Source organism: Rutilus rutilus (genome assembly GCF_951802725.1).
Source record: "Rutilus rutilus genome assembly, chromosome: 12".
In the NCBI taxonomy this organism is placed as follows: domain Eukaryota; kingdom Metazoa; phylum Chordata; class Actinopteri; order Cypriniformes; family Leuciscidae; genus Rutilus; species Rutilus rutilus.
In genome coordinates, this window is record NC_140217.1 from 8,621,724 (window position 1) to 8,646,180 (window position 24,457).

General features: G+C 37.1%; 1 protein-coding gene across 2 annotated transcripts; it reads left to right on the forward strand.

Annotated features, from left to right (window-relative positions):
- The first annotated feature begins 1,970 nt into the window (after positions 1-1,970).
- Positions 1,971-21,707, forward strand: LOC311301159 (fidgetin). Of its 2 annotated transcripts, XM_084426071.1 has the most exons (3): positions 1,971-2,233; positions 3,039-3,214; positions 16,498-21,707. In XM_084426071.1, the coding sequence occupies exons 2-3, from the start codon at positions 3,184-3,186 to the stop codon at positions 17,697-17,699; spliced, it is 1,233 nt and encodes a 410-aa protein (XP_084282197.1). In that variant the 5' UTR covers positions 1,971-2,233; positions 3,039-3,183; the 3' UTR covers positions 17,700-21,707. The 2 variants fall into 2 exon arrangements, with proteins under 2 accessions (XP_084282197.1, XP_084282196.1); XM_084426070.1 differs by lacking the exon at positions 3,039-3,214 and having other exon boundaries at positions 2,074-2,233.
- The last annotated feature ends 2,750 nt before the right edge of the window (positions 21,708-24,457 follow it).

A 24,457-nucleotide genomic window follows, 5' to 3' on the forward strand; every position in this document is an offset into this window, starting at 1 on the left:
ATATGCAGGCCACAAGAAGTAGGCTAATTATTATTTTATTTTTTTATGTTTTGATCACTTTTATTCACGACATGCTAGCTGGCAACAAAGGATTCCATTCATTATGCTAAGCTAAGCTAGCGGCGGCGCTGCCAGACTAAAACAATGCATGCACTGAGACAAAAATGCGTTTGCCTACCTATCTAAATGTAGGAAAGACGGTGAATAAGCCCTATTTCAAAAAACGGTGGAGTGTTCCTTTAAAGATTTAGAAGTTATCGTTAAAAATCAATTTCCCTATGGAGAAAATGAATGGAGTTTTTACTTCTGGAACCCAACTGTTGCACTATATAGCTTTTAACTTCAATGAAGCAACTCAGCGTGACATTTATGTCTGATTAGTAATGGAGGCTTGGGCTCAACTGTTAAACTGTCAACTTGAGATTTGAATCTGTGCTATAAGGAAGTAGTTCCACACACAAGAGGGTTTTTTAAGACACCCCGTTGTTGTTTCTTATTTATTTACACACTTATGCCTTCAAACTGTTGTATAAACGCACTAGTAGTCGTACAGCATATAGCTTTAAAATATTATTTTACCCACCTGATACTATATAAGCAATTTTCATCTGAAGGTATGCCTGACCTTTCCGACTGTCCACAAATGTCAGTTAGGCTTTCAGGCACGGAGCTGAGTTTCTCTTTAACATTGCCTCCCACAATCTCTGACATTTCCTCTGATGTCACCACATTCTAACCCCCACAATGCAGTGCGGATGGCCTCTCCTCCCTGCCCTTACCCAGAAAGACAGAGAGAAAAGACAAACAGACAGACACTATATTTAGTCTAGAAATGGACAATAGAACCGAGCGAATGTTGTAATTACAACATTTCCAGCCTTAACTTCTTTACATTTAGTCCTGTTTTCTTAAACTATATACAAAATATTCCTGGTTGTCTGTGTTCTTTTCTTTATTGAATTATTTGCATTTTGCTTATGACTTTCAGATGTGTCAGTGTATTTGAAATGAAAACTGGCCTGTTTTTTTAATGAAAAGTAATTAAAACAACTCTAAATGTCAAGGAGCTCTTTCTTTTCTCAGTCTCTTTCAGTATTTATTCTGTCTGTTTTTCATTCTGTCAGATTATCTCTCTTTCATTTTCTCTGCCATTTGACACCAGGGTCATTAACATGTCACGGCTTCTCTGGCTAATATGCAGAAATATTCGTAATTTATGCTAAACGTGTGCCTTTTATGCGAAATGATAATCGGAGACAGGGACATGAGTGGCTCTGTAATTAGCAAACATAAGAAATGTGGATTAGAATGAGATGATGTTGAGGTTGGTGAATGGGAGCTTGACTTTTTTCCACACACATAGTGAATTTGCCTGGGATGTCTTAATATGAAGTATAATGCACATTATATATGCTTATAGTTTATTTAATATACAGTAACTGATGAATTAATATACTCATTCAAATGCATACACACATTTATGTGCACTTCTGCAATTATAATGACCATCGTTTTATTTTTCGTTATAATTATTCATTCCTCCAGGCATGTTAAGTAGAGAGGAAGGAAAAGAGATATAAATAAAATAAATAAAAATAATGATTTTGTATAGTACGCATTACAGATTTGTAAATCTCAGAAAACGTGTCTATGTTGACAGGCACAGAAAAGGCACTTTGCAGTTAATTTCATTGTTATCAAATATGCCATTTATTAAATATTACAGTAGCTCAAACAATCTAATTTACATCATCCTTTCATGACCTTTTATATTATGACAACAACATAAAATATTTTCTCACAGCTGTTTCCAATGACTGTACCCATCTAGTCTAGTTTGTCACTGGTTTAACAACATCAGCGAATGTTACTAAAAACAAATTATATGATTTATATTTGTATTTATGTGAATTCCCAAAGGATGTTTGAATCCGCTAGCGTTTATAGTGTTTAAAATGACTCGAGAGAGAGAGAGAGAGAAACTGGACTCTCAGCTGGAGTCTGGTAGAGCGCATGCGCAGTAAAGGATGAAGCTTCTCCGCTTTTTTTCGGCAGCTGGCGTGAGGTTCTGGAATTCCAACATGGCAGTAGATGTGGTCAGTAATTCTGTGGTGGTCAGTCTCTCCAGCCCTGACTTGGAAGCATTCCAGGACATCACCGACTCGGAGTAACCGCCATCCCCCGCTCTCAGCAGCACGGCTGTCCGCTGTCGCCGTTCTCAGGCGCGGAACAGGTAAATCTTTCACTTTGTTTGCGTCCACCAGCTGTCCGTTTGTACCGGAGAGAGAGAGAGAGAGAGAGGCCATGCCATGCACGGACAGCGCGCTCGGACACTCGGACACAGGCCCGAGAAAACAGCACGCAGTTTTTGTTCGGCGTGGCTCTTAATAGCATTAAATGATGGTAGTTTGAGCACTAGGCAAGAAGTTTTATTATTGGAGTAGAGTTCTATAATACGACAGCATTGATTGATCCGTATTTGTGTTGTGTGTCCAGGCGAGAGTGACAGAGAGACATTCTTAACCATCAGCACAATTGAATATGATCTTACTTTATAAATCTCACTTTAGCTTTTATATCTTCTGTTGTTTCCATTGCACGGCTATTTACAAGACTAGCATACATTCCATTTAAATATATTTAATAGCTAGGCTACTATAACTGCATTTCAGTAATTAAATAAAGAAATAGAAAGAAATCCCCTACACTGTTAAATCCTAATTCACAAGTTTATAAGCAAAATCTAGTTTAATCTACATTTAAATGGATTTTAAAGCACTTAAAAAAAATGTTTGCATTAAATGTAAAAATGAATATCAAATAGCATATTATAAAGAGGTCTAAATAAATAAAAAAAGCGTTAAATTCTATTTTAACATTTTTTTTTAGAGGGTAAATTGGGAAGTTAAACAAATAAATAGTCTAGCAATGACAATTAATTAGCATTTTCATAGGCTACTTATAGCTAATGGTAGGCTACATTTATTTTCCTGCTGCATCATACAGTATATTCATCTCTCCTCTCTCTTTCTCCACAGTTTTGGGGATCCTGTCCGCCCGAAACACTGTTTGCATGCGGTGTGTCATTCAACTTATTGAAGAACTCTTTCCCTACAATACGCGTTGTGGAAATCATTGAAGTGAACATTTCACTCCTTTCTGTCTCTCTCCGTCACCTTGCTGATGTCAAGCAATATGATCAGCGGTGTATATGGTAGGTCATATCTCTGTTTTATTTGAAAATGCATGCAAATCTCTAGTAGATGATGTCATATTTTCTTTATGAACCAGTATGCATGCATTAGTATTTTGATTATTTGCTTTTCGCATTCATTAGATAGGATAGCGGAGAAGTGACAGGAAAGTACAGGTCAAGGAGAGAGAGGGGATCGGGACATGACCCAAACCGGATTTGAGTCGTATCGCAGACCCTACGAGAACAGCTCTCTTAAATAGCTATGAAATAAAACTACTTATTCAGTTTGAGAAAATCACGTATATTCCCTGTTCTCGACTTTTTATTTAAAGCCTATATTTTCATACTTAAACGTTTTTCCAATCTGCTCCTCCATTCGGATATCATTCATACTGGTCGTGCTAGACGCAGATTGCTTTTCAATGCTATGATAGCATTTTCCTGGCCCGCGTCAGGGGAAGGAGAGTTGAGATTGGAGGTTACAGACCGCAATCATGTAGCGCTGTATCTCCAGTCGGGCGCGCGGGCAGAGCGACTGCTGCACGAGCGCGTAATAAATGCTCGCGCTGTGATGTGATTCTGGCGGGAAATCAGCCGTGAGCGCACAGTGGCGCGCTTAGTTAGATGTGCATAATTTGGACTCAGATGTATTGCGAAATGACAACACTTCATTTTCCAATATTCCAGTGTTCCCCTTGTCTCTCTTTGTCTGTCTCTCAGTCAGGTAGAGCAGATTGCTGTCGACTTGTCTGTATGAGTGGTTGTTTATCGGTCTGAATGTGGAGTCAATCACACACTACACACAATAAATCACAAGTTTGATGGGCAGTGAATTAGAAATGGACAGTTAAACTACCATGTGCGCATTTCTTGTTATATTTTCACATGAGCCAACTGTTACAGCAATCTGTTTTGTGATATTGTCTTGTATTGTCCTGCTTGTTTGTAGGCTATAGCTGTTCTTTTTTGGCCTACAAATATAGTGAAGCATGTCGAAAACAGAATTGTGAGGACATTTGAAGTGGTTCTCACTATTAAATGCTCATAAATTGACCAAATTATGTATTATTTGAATATAATTACATCAACAGGTTTGTGTGAGATTTATGTGTAGTGTACCGGACTGTAACCACCATAGACGTTGAGGCGGGAATGTCACCCCAATAATCAGATATGACTAAAATTGTGCACAAATTGTGGTTCTTCTACTATTTTTCTTTCTTTTTCTTTATTCCCTTAAATCTCTTTGAATCCTTTCATTCCTTAATGTTCAAGACAGCTATGGCCTTGGTAGCATAGGCTAGTAATTATCCTTATGAAAACTGTTCTGTCACACACACACACTTTTCATGGTACCGTTTGAATTCTATCTCTTAAAAAATGAATAGGCTTGTGTTGTAGTTGCACAGTGAGGAATTGAGTGTTATAGTTTATATGAGGGTGTCAACTTGAAGTCCATTGCTGATACTTGCTGCTTTTTTGTGCTGTTGTTTTCCCTATACACTTCCTGATGATGTAATTTAGGAACTGGCTTTTGTTAGTTAAACGGATATTGCGAAAGACTAACAGGATGGAATACAATATTGAGGACATTGAATAACCTATAAACTAATACTCGAGAAAATATGTTTTGTTTAAAACTTTTTAATTAGATAAACAAAAAACATCAAGAAACATCTCAAACTTTTCTTATAAATTGCAATTTTTATTTTATAACTAATCATTTAAATTATCCCCATCTTTGCTTATTGTGATCAAAGAAAACAAATTAATATTATTCCAATTATATTATAGAATCATCTTTAGTGAGTTATCTAGTATATTTTTAGAGACTGTCAATCAATTTAAAATGTATTTATGTAAAAATGGAATTTAAGACATTACATTATGGCATTTAGAGGTCAATAAATTGTCTATTTTATTTCCATATCATTGAACAAAACATTGAGCTGTTTTGTCTAGTGCTACAAGTTAAAAACTGTGCAACTTTTGAGAACTTTTAAAAAAAGCTTCTTGACATTCTTGCATTGTGTTCCACACAGTTGTGCTTCATACATGAAACTCCTCTTACATGAAATAACATGTCCTGTGATGAGCTCGTTCTGTGTGTCTGCTCACAGTAAGTTTTGTTTGGCGAGGCATGTTGCCTGATTGAACTGAGCTGACTGCGCACTTGCAAAAACATGAAGGTGGAACTTAAATTTTTTAATTGCTCCGTTAGTAGGTAAATTCCTTATTATTTACAAACCGTTCAGGGGGGCATGCTTAAATGTGGTCATTTTTACAATACATTTTGGACCCTTAAAGGGGTCATATAATGCCATTTTTGTACAATGTAATATGATTCTTTAGGGTCTAAATAAAAAAATTGTAATATACTTTAATTAAAAATTCTCATTAGTATTGTAAGAAAACACTCATTTTACCTGGTCAAAAACAGCCCTGTTTTCAGCATGCCGTTTAAGTGCATGTGTCTTTAAATGATAATGAGCTTTGCTCACCCCGCTCCGTTTTTAATAATAACACAATAACCATAACGCGTTGTTCATTATAAACGTGGGATTATGAATTATATTGAGAACGTCCTACATAGAAAACATGGCGTAATGTGAACAGCCGCATTCATCGTGAAGCATGCAGCAAGCGATTTGCAAAGATTAATATAAATATTAATATAAAGGTTAATAAAACGTTACACTCACTTCTTCTTCTGGAGGTGCAGCAGGAACACGAATAGTTGGTACCGATCCTTTTTTCAGCAGGAGCTTCTTAGCAAAACCAGCTTTATACTGACCCTCGTTTGTAAAGCAGTCTGGTGTGTGAAATGATTTGCGCAAACATGAAAGCATTGACGTTGATCGTGGGGAATATTCCCTTCGAAAACAAAACTCAGCCACTGCGTCTTCAGCGGTTCGGATTTAGGAACATCAAAATGACTGCTGTGTTCCTTATTGCACCCAAGAACAGAACACCACAATCGCTTAGACGCCATTCTGCTCAGTGCTCCAGCGTATCAACAATGACCACGCCGGTCCGCGCGGACTATGATTGACAGCTCGCTCACGAGCGAGGGCGGGTCTGTCTTGAAACGCTGCTGTCAATCAACAATCGTGGGAGGGGCGTCGATTTTGTGATGTCACAAAATCGAACGGCTTGATTTGAGAGAGGGGGAAACGTATAAGAAGATTTAAAAAAAAAAACACTGGATGGATTTTTATCATTTTATGATGGTTGTGTACAGGCACTGCCAACACACATTTCAGTACAATCAACTTGTAAAAGTGCATGTACCATTATATGACCCCTTTAAGTGTGATTGCTCATACATTTACTATAATAGGAGTAAAACAGCAACAAATAATATAGTCATGAATATGAAATGAACATACATAGCCTACATTATATCATTAATAACCTCCCTTTCTCATCTTCAACTCCTGTCTCTCTGTCCCTCCTTCTTTTTGACAGTCAGATTGTGTTAAAATTTTAGTGTTGACAGTGTTTGTGATTAAATTATTCCTCTATCCTTAACATCCAACTTCACACTTTTCCTTATCCCCCCCTCCCTCCCTCCAATTTCATTCCTCCCTTCACACATCTAAAGATATATAGCGACAAGAAGAAAGTGTCTTTGAGTGACTAATGTAGACTTTCTCACAGTTTGTCTCCCATACTTTCTCTTTTCTCTCGCTTGTCCTTATTACATGAAAACTAGTGCCTCCCTCTAGTGTGCGTGTGTGTGCGTGTATGTGTGTGCGTGTGCGCATATGAGGGATGATTGAGCTGTTTAATATGCTAAAGCCCTATTAAAGGCCGATGTCAGCAGCAGACGGTGTACGGCCGCCCAGTCTGCCCCGGCCCAGTGCTCTGTATTGTGTCTCTAAATGAACACGGTACTGTGTTAATTAGCAGAGGAAAATGGCGTGTGGAATTGAATTGGTCATTGACATGCGAGGCGTTCGTCTCTCGTTTAGAGCGATATGAAAGTGATTTAAGCCTTAGCTATGTCTTTTATGGAGGTTTTAAATAATCTAACTGCAGAAAAGAGAAGGGGGAGGAAGTGAAAGAAAAGAGTTGCCACATCTGTCTTAGATTGAATTTGTCAGTTTTTTTTTTTTTTTGCTAAGAATGTCGCTCTGAAATGTTTGATTCAGTCTGATTCATTTAAATTAAAGTTGAAGTGTCAGATTCCTATATGCCACTACTGTCACCAAATGGTGTTGCAGAATAATGATTGTTTTGAAACAAGTTTCCCGAACACTCCTAAAAAAAAATGTAATCCGGGCCTAAAACTAATTGTTTTGCCGGTGACTTAAGAAAATGTACCGGCTAAAAATATTTTTTACCAGCCATGACACAAAAACAGGCAGTTATGACACTAACATTTTTGATACCAGTGAATACCAGATTCCTCTATTCCAGTTTGATACCACAGCTAAAACTACTAGCTTATCTAATATAAATTTAATTGCCTACATTTTTAAAGACAAGTAAACAGTCAGTAATACAATAAGAACAAACAATCAAATTAGGAGCAGAAGCACACATACAACACTACACACAAATGAAATAAACAGTGCTCTTCATGCAGGTCTAATAGTTTTCAGGTACTGACATTTAATAAAGTAGGCTAATCAAATAAATAGCACTGCATAGTCTTCATATCCTTTTTTAAAGTTCTTAAAGAGCAGTAAGTGATTTTTTTTCTTTGTCCTTTGTTGTTTGGTTAACATTAAAAAGACAGCAGCAGGATTGTTAGGATGCTATCACTTTATTTTTTTTTATTCGCTTTGGTACTATTTTCTAAGTAAAGTGTACATTTTCAACGCTCTTAGTACAAAAATACAAACTGATCACTCTGATAACACAGCTAGTCATTCTTTCAAAACTTGATCTCATGCTTTCATTCAGTTGCACAGATTTTCAGTCATTGTTTCAAACACAAGATTATTGTAATATGAGAACATTTGGTTTAATCATCGAAACACAACAGTATGATCTTCTTTCAGTTTAGTGCTTTTAACAATCAGTTCATTCAACAGCAAACAATGCAAGATACATGTTTCAAATCACCCTGCTGAATTAATAACAGCAATACAGGCTACAGATGCCACATTAGAAATAAACTTACATTACCAAACTTATGAAATTGAATCCTTAATGTTTGTAATAGTATCTATCTAGCTGTGATGAAGTTCTGAAACTGCCGTGAGGTTTTGTGCTAGAGTGTTTCATGTTTTATGGGGACTTTCCATAGACGTAATGATTTTTATTCTGTACAAACTGTATAGGCCTATTCTATCCCCTACCCCTTAATATACTCATCATAGAAAACTTTCTGTATTTTGACATTTTCAACAAACATCACTTAGTATGATTTATAAGCTGTTTTCCTCATGGTGACCTACAGTATATGTCCCCACAAGGACAAGGATTTTGGATATTGCCATCTTTGTACCATCATAATGTAGAGTTTACAAGGACACACAGACCACACACACACACACTTTGAACGTAGTGGTTATTATAATCTAAGAAAAATCACTTATAATGTAAAAGAATTCATTACATTTGGTTATCTGTATCAGAAATTGAAAACAAAGTAGAAACTATTTCTATATCTATAGAAATCTATAGATGTACCAAATGATTCATTGATTAACTATTAAGATCAGTTGGATTAAATAACAGACAAATGTATTAAACTGAACAAGAAGAGATGCAAATCAAAAGTTTGATAATAATGGCATTATGAAAGGCAGCTATTGTGAATGAAACATTTAGATTTTGTGTAGTGAAAAGGATACTTTGTGATTTTGAGCATTGTACACTATTGAAAACACGATGAAATGCTTGAAAAGTGCACTTTTAATGATCTGTTGTGATATTAGCACTAAGAGTTTTGAAAATGTACACCTTACTTGTGAAAATTGTACCAAAGCGAATAAAAAAAACTGAAAGACCGAATGCACGCATGGATCATGCGTTTTGTGTTTGCGTTCCCATAACCGACTATGTTTACTAGGATACTCAGGACAGGCGTTTTTTGGACATAATTTTGAGTGAATTTGTCCATGGAAGCGCAGGAAGGCATGAAAGAGAGCTCAACTTCTGATGTCAAACTTCCCACACAAGCGCGAGTAACAAATTCCCTTTTTGCGTGTTCCAGCGCTTGAATAATTACATTTGAAAGGCTGAAACTTTCATGATGATGAAGCACTGACTACGTTTGTTCAAGTTCACGTTCATGTTGTCACAACATTGCATTGTTAGAATAAAAAATAAATGGCGACTGACACCATTTCATACACTCGCCAACGCCGATTTTTGTTCGCATTTGGCGCTTGGTGAGTCTTAATTTTAGGCCTTAAATTTAATGTTTTGCTACAAACCTGTAAGCATTTACAATTTCCAGGAAAATCTCCATGTGAATTGCAATGTGCAATCCATTTAACTCACATAGTTTCGTATGTCCAAGACAAGTGGAACAGGATAATTAACAGAAAAAAAAATGTCTTGATTTTATCCACTGGAAACTAAAATTTTAAAATGTCAGTTACATACCAAAAAAAAAAAAATCTCAAATTTTAGTTTGCTAAAACAATGTCTTAATAGCTGTTTGACTGTTGGTTAAAATTGTTAACCAATAAAAAATGATTTGTTAACCTGTAATAATGTTAACCAACAGCCTAAAAATAAAACAAATTCTTCTGATGAAGAACTAGTTTTAAAATGACATTTTGACTAAAGATAATAAGAATGCAATAAAGGGTCCGATATATTCATGGTAAAAATTTTCAAAGAAGAAACAAGCAGCGGTATTCCTTTTACGCACATTCTGACGCCGCCTTTGTTGCTGAAGGTGGTGTTTACAGGAGTGTTTAAATATGTGATGTGCACTATCCTCTCAATACAAAACAAACACAACAAAATTCATTGCAATTTTCTTTCAGGAAATTCATCTCAGAGTCTTTACGCAAGCGGTTATAGAGATGTGGATATGTTTGTATTAGCTCTGCAATTCGACACTCCGGTGTATTCATGTTTTTACTTGTGACTGAAGTTGATGGAATCAGTGAAGAAATGAACCCGATAATGAACGTGATTTCTACGTCAAAGTACAGTGCTGGTCAGAATTATTTGCCCCCTTGTTAAATATGATCAAAGATGGCTGTAAAAAAGAAATCTGCATTGGTAATCCTTTTAGATTTCTAGGTCAGGTTTTGGTTTTTTATCTGTTGGTATTTGATCGAATCCATGATGCCATGTATCTGAACAAGATGTCCAGGACCTCTGGCAGAAAATAAGGCCCACATCATTAAAGATACAGCAGAGTATTTCATTTTACACATGGGGTACTTTTTTATCCCTGTGTGCCAAACCCATCTTAAGTGTTTTTTTCGTTTCATCTGACCATAGAACCCGTCCCGTTTGAAGTTCCAGTAGTGTCAGTTACTTTTCAAACGTTCTATGGTCAGATGAAACAAACAAAAAGGGGTTTTGGCAGCAAACACTTAAAGGGATACTCCACTTTTTTTGGAAATAGGCTCATTTTACAACTCCCCCAGAGTTAAACAGTTGAGTTTTACCGTTTTCGAATCCATTCAGCCGATCTCCGGGTCTGGCGGTACCACTTTTAGCATAGCTTAGCATAGATCATTGAATCGGACAAGACCATTAGCATCTCTCTCAAAAAAATTATCAAAGAGTTTAGATATTTTTCCTATTTAAAACTTGACTCTTCTGTAGTTACATCGTGTACTAAGACCGACGGAAAATGAAAAGTTGCGATTTTCTAGGCTGATATGGCTAGGAGCTATACTCTCATTCCTGCGTAATAATCAAGAAACTTTGCTGCCGTACCATGGGTCCAGCAGGCGTAATGATATGACGCAGCGCCTGAAAATAGTCGACCCTATAGTCTACCGAGCTGGGGATATTTTCAGGCGCTGCGTCATATCATTACGCCTGCTGCACTCATGGTACGGCAGCAAAGTTTCTTGATTATTACGCAGGAATGAGAGAGATTCTGTATGGAGGAATGGTCTCTGATGTCTGATCTCTTGTCAGGTGTTCTCCAAACTCATCAGGCATTATAGGAGAATTACTCAGAGCTGTTATATTGGAAAAAAGTATTTAATAAAAGGGGGCAAATAATTGTTCCCCCCAATATTATTGTCCCCCCCCCCCCCCCCCCCCATTCTTTTACTTCAATAAAAGATTAGATTTAAATAAAATATCAAAAGGATAAGCAGATTAATTTTTTTCAGCCATCTTTGATCATATTTACCAAGGGGGCAAATAATTCTGATCAGCACTGTAGGTGTAGCCCTAGAGCACAAGCACCTGTTACATAATCGCCATGGACCAATTGTATTTCAAAGTGGAAAGTTCAAGAACCACCAGAACGAACCTTCGTGTTGGCCCAGTTTTGTGCAAAATATCGTCGCACCCATCCGTTCTTTGATTTTGCTTAAAGTATATTGGGGCTTTAAGAATTTTGACTTTAACTTTGAAAATTGCACACACTTCAGCTTTATAATTCAAATTATATTGCAAAGAATGTTTGACGGGAGTTTTGTGAGATTATTAAACTGGAGCTGTATGTGTGGTTGGTTTCACCTTAAAGTTTTAATTTAGTGGTCTCAACCTTTTTGCGTCATTTTTAGGGACATTACAAAACAAAAGTTTTGTTTCAATCTCTGAGCTTAAACTTTCATAGACCTTTCGCTGTAGTGCTGAGGCTACGTTCTGTCATACTTCTCTGCACCTCCCTCTCTCTTTCTCCCTCTTTCTCTCTATTGCAGCACTCAGCAGGCCAGGGCTGAAAGTCAGGCGTTTTGAAGAGAGGACGTTGAGAGTGAATGGCTCATTCACATTAAAGAAGAATTAGAGGGCTTCCACCCTGCCACTCTTACAATGGTCAAACAGCCTGGCACAACAGGAGAACTGTTCACAACTGCTCTCTCTCACACACACACACACACACACACACACTGAAAAGCATGCCCTTTGTGTCAAGGAAAAGAGAGTGTGGTTTTGTATCAAATGGATTTTCAGTTTTATTTTTAGATGGATAATATAATCTTGATCTATGCAGTACTGTGGCTGTGTCATGCAGTATTTGGCTGATGTCTAGAGAAACTGACCACAAATAAATAAATAAATAAAAATTTCTCACCCAAAAAATTAAATTCTGTCACCATTTGCTCACTCTCACATTTCTCCAAACCCATATGACTATCTTTCTTCTTTTGGAACATATAAGTAGTTAGGCAGAGTGTTCTGCTCTTTTCCATTCAATGAAAGTGAATTGTGACCAGGGGCTTTCAAAATTCAAAAATAAGCACTATGTAAGTATGATAATATTGATCCAACTGTCATATTTTATTCACATTGATATATATTAATTGTACTATTATAATATGTCACACCAGTGAGGCCAAATTTTTCTTGTGTGTCTTGCAACCGATGTGCTAAATTTGAATATACAGTCATGGTCATAATTATTGGCACCCTTTTTAAATATGATCAAAGAAGGCTGTAAAAATAAATCTGCATTGTTTATCCTTTTGATCTTTAATTAAAACAGAAACTCCCAAAAATGTTACCTTTCATTGAAGGAAAACTAATGAAGGTGGGTGGAAAATCCCATTGTGAAATAATTTGGTATTTTTGGTACCCCTAGAAATTTTATTTTCCCCTTCATATTTACAATTTTTATCACACCAGGGTGACACTAGGGACATGAAATTGTCCAGCCATGACTTCCTGTTTCACAGGACTATAAAAATGAGGAATCACAAAGGCAAAATTCCCTTAATCATCACAATGGCTATAAAAGAATAGTTCTGATTTTTGGAATGACAGCCCCTGCCCATCATTCACTTTTATTGTATGGAAAAGTGCATTGTGATCATCCTGGCTAACATCTTTTGTGTTTGACAGAACAAAGAAAATCATACAGGTCTGGAACAACATAAGGTTCATTTTTGTGTAAACTATACCTTTAATATAATCATGAAATTCTGTAATATGGCGACCTTTTCCCTAAAAACTAATTGGACGTAGTTGAAGTATTTGTCTTGTGTAATATAAAATCAGGAATTTTGTACTTAAGTAGGCACTTATTGAAGTCAATGGTCTGGATTGGATTGTGTGTATGAGTGTGTATTTATTTTGTCTAGATCTTTCTTTAGGGCCTTTTATCCGTTTTGCTGTTGGCGACAGTAATGGCTGTTTAATTACTCAATAAAAACGTTTTATGAATGCAGTGTGTGTGAGTGTCTGTGTGATGTATTGATTTTGCTGCTGGAGAAACCTGAGATTTTCACTTAAGGAAAAGTGACTCTGTCTGTCGATGGGCTGCTGGTTTTAAATAGTAGCCTATATGCATTTACACACAAGCACATGCAAAAATACACCGCATAAGCATTGTTTAAAGAGACGCTACTATTGAACTAACAAATATTCAGTCAGTGAAGTGAAGATTCCTTCCTCTAAAACCAGTTAATGAAATGTCTGCCTTTAAAGTATGGAATATTGCTTTAGAAATTGGTGTCTCTGTGTGTGTGTGTGTGTGTGTGAGAGAGAGAGAGAGAGAGTGATGGGCCTTCTTTGGAGGATTTGTAGCCAGAGGGTATATTGTAACAACAGAAAGTCGTTCTCTAAAGCACCAGCACAAAACCTTTTACACACAGAAAAGTACACACACACTAGATCCGCAGCTTTGCGGCTAATGATTGTCCAGGTTCTGTAGAATACAACCAAAAAAGATAGCATTTGAGAGAACATTCCACCAAACCACAGTTAATATTGGACTTTACCACACGTCACATTTGGCTTTAGACTGGTGAGGCTGTAATGTAGGCAGGCAAGCCAGAGAATATTTATTTGTTCATATTTGAATAACTAGCTCTCTCCAATATAAATAGTACTTACTTTATCTTTGTCTTGTTGAACAGCTGAAGTTGCGTATGTTCTTTACAACCAGAAGGGTTGTGTAAGAACCCTTAATGCACTGTTTTGGGAATTTCTGCTCTCATCTCAAGAGGTTTTACTGTGGTTTCTAATTGAGGTTTTATTTTAGATGACATGTTCATCCTCTAAGGTTGTTTTACTCTTGCCTAGTCCTAATTACTGGTGTTTGCAATTGTTCATTCTCAGGGTGAGGAATTTAACAAACCCACCGTCGAACCGTTTTTGCTAGAGACATGAATGACACCTCAAGTCATGTGGCTTTTAGAAAGCAGGTGTGCCATCACTTTTATAAGCAATTGGACATCCTGTACCTCATACAGCATAGCATGTTGATAACAATGCCAATGTCATTCATTCAACTGCTAGCGAATACATAAACTGGTGAAATATATGTGGAATGGAATGTAAATCCCTTTGGATAAATCCATAAGCCAATTGCATAAATAAATGTAGAATGTAAAGAAGAAAAGTCCCTATTGAAAGATATCTGTAGAACATAGAACAGAACATAGAACAGAATCTATTTTTGTGAATTTACTGTGTATCTGTTTTTATAGAAGAGCATGTCAGAAATAATGCTACATAATAGACTACTATTATGTCTCGTTAGCATCAACAATTAAAATAGAAAAAAGCAATTAGAATGTTGTTAAAAGACATATTTAGCTCTTTCAGATCTGTTATTGATATTGCTTTCAATCATTTTTCATTTTATTGTGATTTTCTTCTTTTATCCTATCATTTTTCAACCACCTGTCTTGCTAATTGCCATTAGTGTGATATACCCAGTATTGTAATTTGCTTTTGTTAAGTATCTGCACTTTGTATCAAACGTTTTTTTAATAGTTAAAGCTATTGCTAATGTATTGAGTATGAGTGACTTTCAAAGTCCCAATTCATGTCAGTTAAAGTCCTTTCAGGGGAACGGCGCCAGTTGTCCCATCTCTTGTGTGTGTGTGTGTGTGTGTGTGTGTGTGTGTGTGTGTGTGTTTGTGTGTTTGCAGTAAGTCCAGCCTTTTCCCATGAGAGAACACTGACTGACCTCAAGTTGCGTGTATCGATCAAGAGGATTTGCTGCTTGATAGAATTGAATGTAATTGGGCAGTTTTTAATTGAGATGGATAGAACATGTAAATTTTGTTCCATTAGTCCAAAATCAATATCCATCTGCTGTAGTATATGGACTGTCTTTTTCTTTCTTTTCTTTTCTTTTCTTTAAAAAAACAGGATTGTTTCTGATGCACAAGGTTTTGCAAATCCACTGTACTTGCAAGGTCAGAGAAAATGTTATGTTTCTTTATTTTAGAAGAACTTTACTGTAAGTAATATTTTATGGCTAAGGACATAATTTCTCTTTCTTTCTTCTTTTTTCCCTTCTCTCCCCAATTTCTTTTCCTCTGTACAGCCAAATGCCAAACTGGAATGCGGAAGAAAAGCTCTTTGTTTCATAAAATAAAATATTGGTCCAGTATGTGTGAAGCTGAAATGACAGAGATACAGTATTTTTAGGGGTAACATCTGTTGTCGGGTTCAGTTGCTAATGCCGAGAGCTACATTATTGATCAGTCGTTATTACAGTATGCTGAAATATTATGTTCGCGAGTCAATGAAACTGAGGAAGAGACAGAGAGAGTGTAATATGAGGTTCCTTGATTACATTAAAGAGCTTTTATTTTATTCACTTGAGATGAAGCCTTCTGCTGTATCTCAGTATCAGACCTTAATGATATCATCAGAGCTATTCTGGATGTGTGTGTGGCGAGGAATCGAGTTCTTCTAGTACACAGCTGAATTTAAACTTCACTGTTAAGCTAAAGATCGCAAAACAGCTCAGATAGCTGCTAATGTGTGCTTCAAAAAGGAATTGTAAATGCCTTTTTTCTATTTTTCATTTTAATATTTAATATTATTATTAATTTTTGTCAAATGATTTTTCTTTTTTTACAAGATGATTATGCAGAATTAGTCATTATCTGGAACTGCGGTAATTTACTAATAATGTTAATTAACCTAAATTGCTCACATTTTCTCTCAGTGGTGTTTTTTTGTAACAATCTTAATTTATATTGTGATGGAAATAAGGTAGAGTAATAAGTATAATTAGTGATGTTTTTTTTTTTTTTTACAGAAATATATTAATTATAGCATGTTTGCATATTGATTGGCAAGTTCATGTGGGCGGCACACTCTGAGGCTCTTGGCTGTAATAGAAATTCTATTTTACTTTTTACTTTTATGATGTTACTTATATTTCTGAATTAGTTGAACTTCCATGAGTTTGAATTGACATTTGAATTTGACTTTTTTTATTTTATTGGCAGGCGTGACCATGCAGTGGAGCCCTGAGCAGTCGCAGTGGGCGGAGCAACACTATGACATCACCTCGACCACTCGTTCACCAGGGCATAAGATCGAAGCACTTAGGGATCCAAGGCTAACAGGTTCGACCTCAACTGCTGCGTACCAACATTCATGGGCAAACGATGACATTTCAGCTCTGACCGCTTCTAACCTGCTCAAGCGGTATGCAGAGAGATACTCTGCCATCCTGGATCTACCCTGTGAGAGTGGACTTATGGGATATCCAGATGCAGCCATCTCCGTTAGCATTAGGGGACCCGGTGTTGTGAATAACGGGCCCCCGCTTCTTAATGGACGGAAGGTGGAGGCAGAGCCCTGGCTGGAGAGCGTCTACCCTCCGTTGGGTTGTGTGCCTGAACTTCTTCCCAAAGCACCGCTCAGTGTGTCGGATGTGTCCGTCAGTGCGTGTAACTCACCAGTTATAGGTAGCGGGAGTCTTCCAGAATCTTGTTTCTCCAGCAGCAGTTGTAACGGTCAGTCCGGGAATCAGGAATACAGCAGCACTCCCTATAGCACTCCCTTCCTGCAGCCTGTAGGAACTTACGCAGGCTCTCTTTTCCACCCTTCCCCTTCCCATGCCAGTTTAGTGTCAACCTACAGTGCTAACACCTCGCAAAACCTATCTGCATACAGTTACCCAAATCCCCGTTACCCCTCACAGGCCGTTCTTCCTGTAGGCTACAGTCCTCCCCCTCCTCCCTCAGCGTACCTGCCTTCAGGTATAACTCCTCCTAACCCTCTTCCAGCTGTGGGATACTCATATCCAACCACCAGCCTGGGAGGTAATGTCTCTGAAAACGAAGCCCCAAGTGCTACCAACCTTTCAAAGTCATATTACCCATCAACTCAAAGCGAGATTGGAGTGTTTGAGGAGTTTGATTTTGGCGGAAACTCTAATTCGGACTCTAGGTCTGAAGGCAGCCCCCTCTACAGACCATCAGGAGATGACACGGTGGACAAGCAAAATGGGTTCAGCCAATCAGCGGATGTAACTTCATCTTTCAAGCCAGCTAATCACGGAGACTCTTTAAGAAGCCTGGAGACTCTCACGGTAGCCATGAGCGGACGGAACAATGGTACATCCGGACAGCACTTCCCATCTACCTCGACTTCTGTTGTCACTTCTCACCAACATCTCTGCCTTGATACAAACACACCCTGAGATTGTGCTCACACTCAAGCAGCAATGCTTGAGTTGAAGTGTGAGTGCTTCCTCATAATGGATCGGAGGTAGAAAGGAGGGACTTGCTCAAAGCCATTGTGTCGGGGTTCAATGCAGGGGCCTCAAAATACAGCTGCATCATGGGGAATTCTGTCCTGGAAGACAGCAGGAGTTTAGTTTCTCCTTTCTGGAAAGAGGACAATGATGTTTATGTCCCTCCTAGCCGAGCCTAACTGGTCATTGCGAGACAATGACCTCCTCACTCTGCTGGAATGGACAGACCAATATATCCTCCATGATGGACACGCATATCTGAGAGGGATGGAAAGATTTCACTCCTCCATTCCGAGAGATAGGAGAGTACATCAAGGGAATTTATATGTCTAATGGATGTGTTGTGGCTGCCATGGAGACAAGGAGTCACGGTAACAGATGTGGTGGTTGGACACTAGCTATGGTTGACCATATTGCCATGGTGTACATTCTGTGTGTGTGCGTGTGTTTGTGGCCTTGTAATGGTTATTTATGTGGTGAGCTTTAATTGTAAATCCTGTTGCCCCTTTTTCCACGGGAGAGTTGACAAATCCTGGTTGTTTAAAGAGTCCATGTGTGTGAGTGTGGGAGAGATAAATAAAACCTCAGGAAAGTGTCTGTCAGTTATATGGCGTATGCCTGTACTGTATGTGTAAAAGAGATGAAGAGGGCATTTTCACATACCGTCCTTAGGGGAAAAAAACAATTCAGTCGACTTGAACCAGGTGGTCTGTTGGTCAATTTGTGTGCTCTTTCACAGCATTTTAAGAGAGTTTACAGATCTGTTGCTAGACATCTTTGTAGAACGGGATTATTCTACGAAACATTATGCAAAAAGTTTTTGCAGTTCTTTAGGTTGTTAAAGCTGCTGTGTGTCATTTTTTTCAATGAGAAATTATGTTCTCCTTTTCTAGGTTAATATGCAGAGAAAAACCTTCCCAAAAAGTGTAAACACTGTATTTGAACCTACCAACACTGGCTTAACCATTGGTGCGAATTTGGTGGCGGGACTTCCTTTTTGTCCGACCAATGAAAGATGGAGGGAAAAGTTTTATTTTAAACAATCTTTATTTTTATAACTCCATTTGATGCCCTTAGGGGCTAACAAAATTACAAACTGCAGCTTTAAAATTTGCTGTTCGATTTCAAATGTTTAGTAAATAACAGTAATTATCAGTTATTGAGTTATATTGTGCTGTTATGTCTATTCCACCAATTTCTGCTGTTGTTTCAAAAAATGTTGCAGGCTATCTTAACATTACTGCAAACATAAAAACAAATGGAATTCAGACAATTCAGGCGACTTCCTGAGATGGTCTCAGCCTGCTTGGCTACCAAAAATAAAACATTGCCTTAAGGGCCAAGTGTGAAAATGCTCAGCGAGAAGGAGACCACATGATGATTTTGCGTGTTTGTCTTCACTTAAGGGTTTGCGCATTTTTAGAGAATAGTGTTGTTTACTTTATCCCAAGCACTGGAAATAGGTTTGGCTGACCTCACTACAGATCTTTCCGTTTACTTCCTTTCGCTTCTTTATGAACCCCACCAAAGGGAATTAAGATATTATACTTATTTATTAAAGTCAATCACCAAAGCAGCTGTGTGGGAGCCAAATCACAAGGAAATGTTCAGCCAACATGACTCCCTCTGTGTGAATACATTTTATTTCTGTGCAGTTTCAATTCAAAAGGGTGAATTGGCTTCATTCCAAGAGAAAGATGGAAGGAATTCCTTGAAAATGCTGCTTAAAGATCTACCAGGTCAAAATTGAATTGTGAATTGAACCAAAATTGAATTTCCTCAGCTAAACTGAATGAAACAGACCTCAATCATGATGATGAATCTCACTCTGCAATGGGGCACATCACTGTATTGTTTCTCTTATGTGTCTGTTCATAACTTTCCTGTTGATCACAAACTTTCAAACTAAAATGTGAGAATTATGTGAGTTATTGTACACGTTTTCTGTGATTAGGACATACACCAGTACACTTCTCCTTACACAACTACACATATGTATCATTGTCTAGATAAAAGCACAGGCATTCTTTACAATTTTTTCAATTGTTTACCAAAAGTGCCATTTATATTTCTTTATTTTTAAAGAGAAATGTTTTCTTCCACATCATGTTTTATATTGCTGTCATTTGGAGAGATTTTACTGTTACCGGTTTTATCATGGTTACAGCTTTTTCCATTTCGGTTTGATCATTTTGAAAATTAGGCAATGTTGAACGATTAATATTACATCAGTTCCTGTTCTAACCATCTTTCATCTTATTAAAAAAGTTGTTTGGTATTAAAAGTAAGGCACTAAGTAACTTGCTTTGCTTTTTTTCTTTACATATTTCTAAATTCAAAAAATCAATCATCTGTAGCATTCTATGCAAAACTCTCTTCCTAAACCTTGTGAGCGCACTCTTGACATGAAGGCTGTTCCAACGAATAAGCAGCAACATTGTGCATTAAGATTTCATTTGGACTATTTCAGCCAATATTTCATGCTATGTAATTTTGTGCTCATTACAATAACTAAAGTTGTTAGCTTAGCAACACGCTAACATGAGTTGGAATCAACTGTTAGTGTTGGTTGAGTCTCTCATGCTCTTTGCATTAGGAATAGACTAATATTTGTGTGGTAAGTAACCATTTTCATTGAAGAATGTTTCAAATCAGTTATTTTTGAGTTTCCATAATAATTAGGATTTTGCCTATGTAGGGAGCCTGCTCACTAGGTTTCGGAACAAAGCTCTTGACAAACCTTTTGATTCTTTCCAACAAAATTTTTTAACATATTTGGCAAAATGTTGTAAGAATCCTTCTAAGATGTACCTAAACCACTCTTATTCTTTGGGAGGATTTTTGTTGTTTTTGATTTTGGAACTAGGTAAAGAGTGTGGCTGCAGAATTTACTGTACCAAATGATGTAACCAACCTGAAGTAATGGGTCATCAAACTGAAAAAAATGATTCATTGAATTTAATCAATTTTTTTATGGTAAGTGGTTGCACACAATTGATTTTAGCTACATTTAAACAAATGTATTAAGTTTAACTTATAATTTTAGTTCAACTTAATGCATTTGTTTAAATGTAGCTTAAATCAATATGCAACCACTTACCATACATTTTTTTATTAAATTCAACGAATAATTTTTTTCAGTGTATAGACCTTATGCACCAGAGAAAGGAGGGCGCCGCCATCTTTGGAATATTGTCTTTTAACTTCCGTTTTGCGGTCGCTCTGTACGTTTCTATGGCATTTCTGTCCAGGAGTAATTAGCTTTTTAAGTGGATTTATTTAATGTAAAGTTAACGAAAGTTATCATGAGGACTGTAATGTTTAAAGCAGATGACTTAACAAATGTAAATCGACCGGGAAGATTTTAAAACGAGCCGTTCATTAATAAACACGCAAAACCTTGTGAAAATACAGACCGGAAGTCAAAAGACAATGAGCGCAGCGCTGAAAAGGGGCGGAGCTACATAAGGTCTTATAGACAGACAGCAAGGTGAGAATAGGGACCATGGAATGAGAGATATTGAAAATTGTACATCATAAGCACATCATAAGCATATCTTTTGACCACTTTTAAAACCATAAACATAAAGGCTAGATACCTCTGAAACTCTCTAAAGTTGTTTTGTTATAAACCAAGACTTTGGTCAGCTGTGTTTGGTATTTTTGAGTGCTGGAATTGGTGTTAAAGATGCATTAAAATCGCACATGTTTCACTGTGTAAACAACACCACATTTAGTGGTTGGTCACTCTTTTTTTGCATTTAAAAATCTGACATTTTACAAGGTGTGTTCTCAATATATAAAATACAGTTACATTTAGAACTAAATTGTGAGCTTATTGCAGTCAAACAGAGAGAGTGTGTGTTGCCATATTCTCAATCGACTCTATTGTGTTTGTTTTCATGACTTTTGGAGTATTGTAAACAATTTCCTAATTAAATATGTTTATCTTAAGGCCCTGCTTGCTGTTTTCAATGGACCATATATGAATCCTATATGAGTTTTACTTTGTGAAAGAATCCAGAAATCTGACAAAACTTTTATTAAATTAAAAAATAAATAAAAAATAAAAGATAAGAAGGAAGATATCACAACAATTAACATGCCTACACACAAATACCCAATGATTGTGACTAATCATGCCTACAATTGCTCAAGGTCCCCTATACCTTCAGAAAGATACGTTTTCAACTGAGACTTAAAAACCTCTATAGAAGGAGCCTGCCGAATATAGAGAGACTTTTCCACAATTTAGGAGCAATACTGTAAAAGCTCGGTCACCCTTTGACTTTTTCATAGCACGAGGGACTGCCACATTTGATCCTTCGATCTCAATGTCCTGTGATATAAATTGGAGACATGTTGTGAAAAGCTTTAAAAACCAATAATAAAATCTTAAAATCAATCCTATACTATACCAGCAACCAATGAAGAGAGGTTAACACTGAGTAATGTGATCCCTTTTTTAGGACCAGTCAGAAGCCTGGCTGCGACGTTCAAAATTACATTTCTGTCATTAATTACCCTCATGTCGTTCAAACCTGTAAGACCTCAGTTCATCTTCGGAACACAAATTAAGATATTTTGATGAAATCCGAGATTCGACTTTCTGACCCCCCCCATAGACTGCAATGTTGTTAACACTTTCAAGGCCCAGAAAGGTAGTAAAGACATTGTTAAAATAGTGACTAGTGGTTCAACCTTAATGTTATGAAGCGATGAGAATACTTTTTGTGCGCAAAAAAACACACACAAAAAAAAACACATAAAGCTCATCAGAAAGCTCTCGAATTTGATAAAAAATATCTTAATTTGGGTTACGAAGATGAACGAAGGGGTTGGAATGACATGAGGGTGAGTAATTAATGACAGAAATGTCATTTTTGGGTGAACTATCCCTATAAGGGTGCAAGGTACTGGAAAGAAAGAAAGAAAGAAAAAGAAAGAAAGAAGATTACATTTAAACATTTATATGCACAAATATACTGTACATGCAAATATATTTCTTTTAGGGGTAGTCTGTACTAATCAGATTTATATTAAAAATGAAAATAATAGTCTTTTATATTTCCTCATTGAGATAAACGTGTGTGCTATTTACTCACTATTACAGCATCTCACAGAGCATAACTTTTCTGGTGCTTTGTTTATTTTTCATTTGTCTTTCAGTGGAGTATAACGTATAAATTGCAACATAAAATATTACAGTTTAGATGGATATAACTGCAATAAATTTGTATAGACACAGGGGCGGATCTACTGGGGTGGCACGGGGTGGCAGCTGCCACCCCTAATAAAGGTCTTGCCACCCCAGCTGCCACCCCATTGATGTCAGCCAGGCCGGCTGAAAATAAGACGGCATTTACGGTAAAAACCTTTGTTTCCTGGGCGCCCCTAAACGCATCATCACTTGAGTAGAAAATACTTAACGTCCCTGATTCAAACGTGCAGAGCGGCGTTCGCTCAGTCTGGCTCACACACACAGCGAGTCTGCTGCGGTGCGGTGGCCCTGCAACCCGACTGGAGAGACTGAGCTGCCCCAGAGCCTCTGAAGGTGAAGTGAGTTTCCCCAGGTGTAGTTTAAACACACGTTTAACTTAAAGTTACTTTTGTATTGAATGTATTGTATGCTAAAGACGATTCAGCATCAGCAAAAACAGCGAGTCTATTACGTTAGCCAAAATCAGCGGTCAAATCGCTCCCTCGTGATTTGTAAGATAATAATAATAAAAAAATATATATAAAATATTGTTTGTGTTTACTGATGGTCGCCGTTACGTTACAACACACCGTGTCAGTTAGGAGATCGATCATTTGATTAGCTAAGCAGTCCTATTAATTTCAGTTCCTCTCAGATATCACAGCAATGAAACCAGGTTACAACTGGGGAAATAACAAATACAATAGGATTAGTCTAACATAGCCTAACTGGTGTGTGCATGTGATCTGTCTGATTTTATATTTGTTATTGAGGACAGAACTAAACATTTAAATGGTTACACTTTCTGTGATATTAAACAAATTTTATTTTAGATTTAGATTTTGGCTTCCAATGATTATAAAAAATAATATATTTGTGGTATAGCTGCATTCTGTCTAGCGCAACTTCCTTCCCTTCACAGCGGTGCGCTGTCATCTCCCTAAAACCCAAACATAACATCACAATTTGCATGATCGGTGATTGTTGTAAAATGTAGTCTATACTGTTGCCAAACTGCGGGACGCGTTTGATAATAAAAGGCTATTAAAAGTACCAAAATTGACGCAATAGACGCTGTTCCAAATGCGGCGCGCGCTCCAAAACACAGCGCAACGAGAAGTAACGTATATTTTGGGCTTCGTGTGCACATCTAAACGATCAAATATGTCAAAATGGCTGTCTTGGAGATTCACTTAAACAGTTTATTCACTTAAATACAGTTTATGTCTTAAATGGGCGTTAATAGTTGGGAGAAAATATGATGCGTAATAATGATTAGATCTGCATTTGGTCTTAAAGAGGCAGCAGTCTAATAAACCTGCGGACGATTGCTCCATTAATGTGAATCAAACAACAAAAGGCAAAGAGAAAATCAGTCGCAGCTCTTGAATGAATAATTTTGGCTTTTATAACTTTAATCTATCTATGAATGCAGTGCTATTTTAAATCTGACTTTATTAGATGTCTTTTTAGCCCATATTACTCCTGAACAGTAATGTCAGTA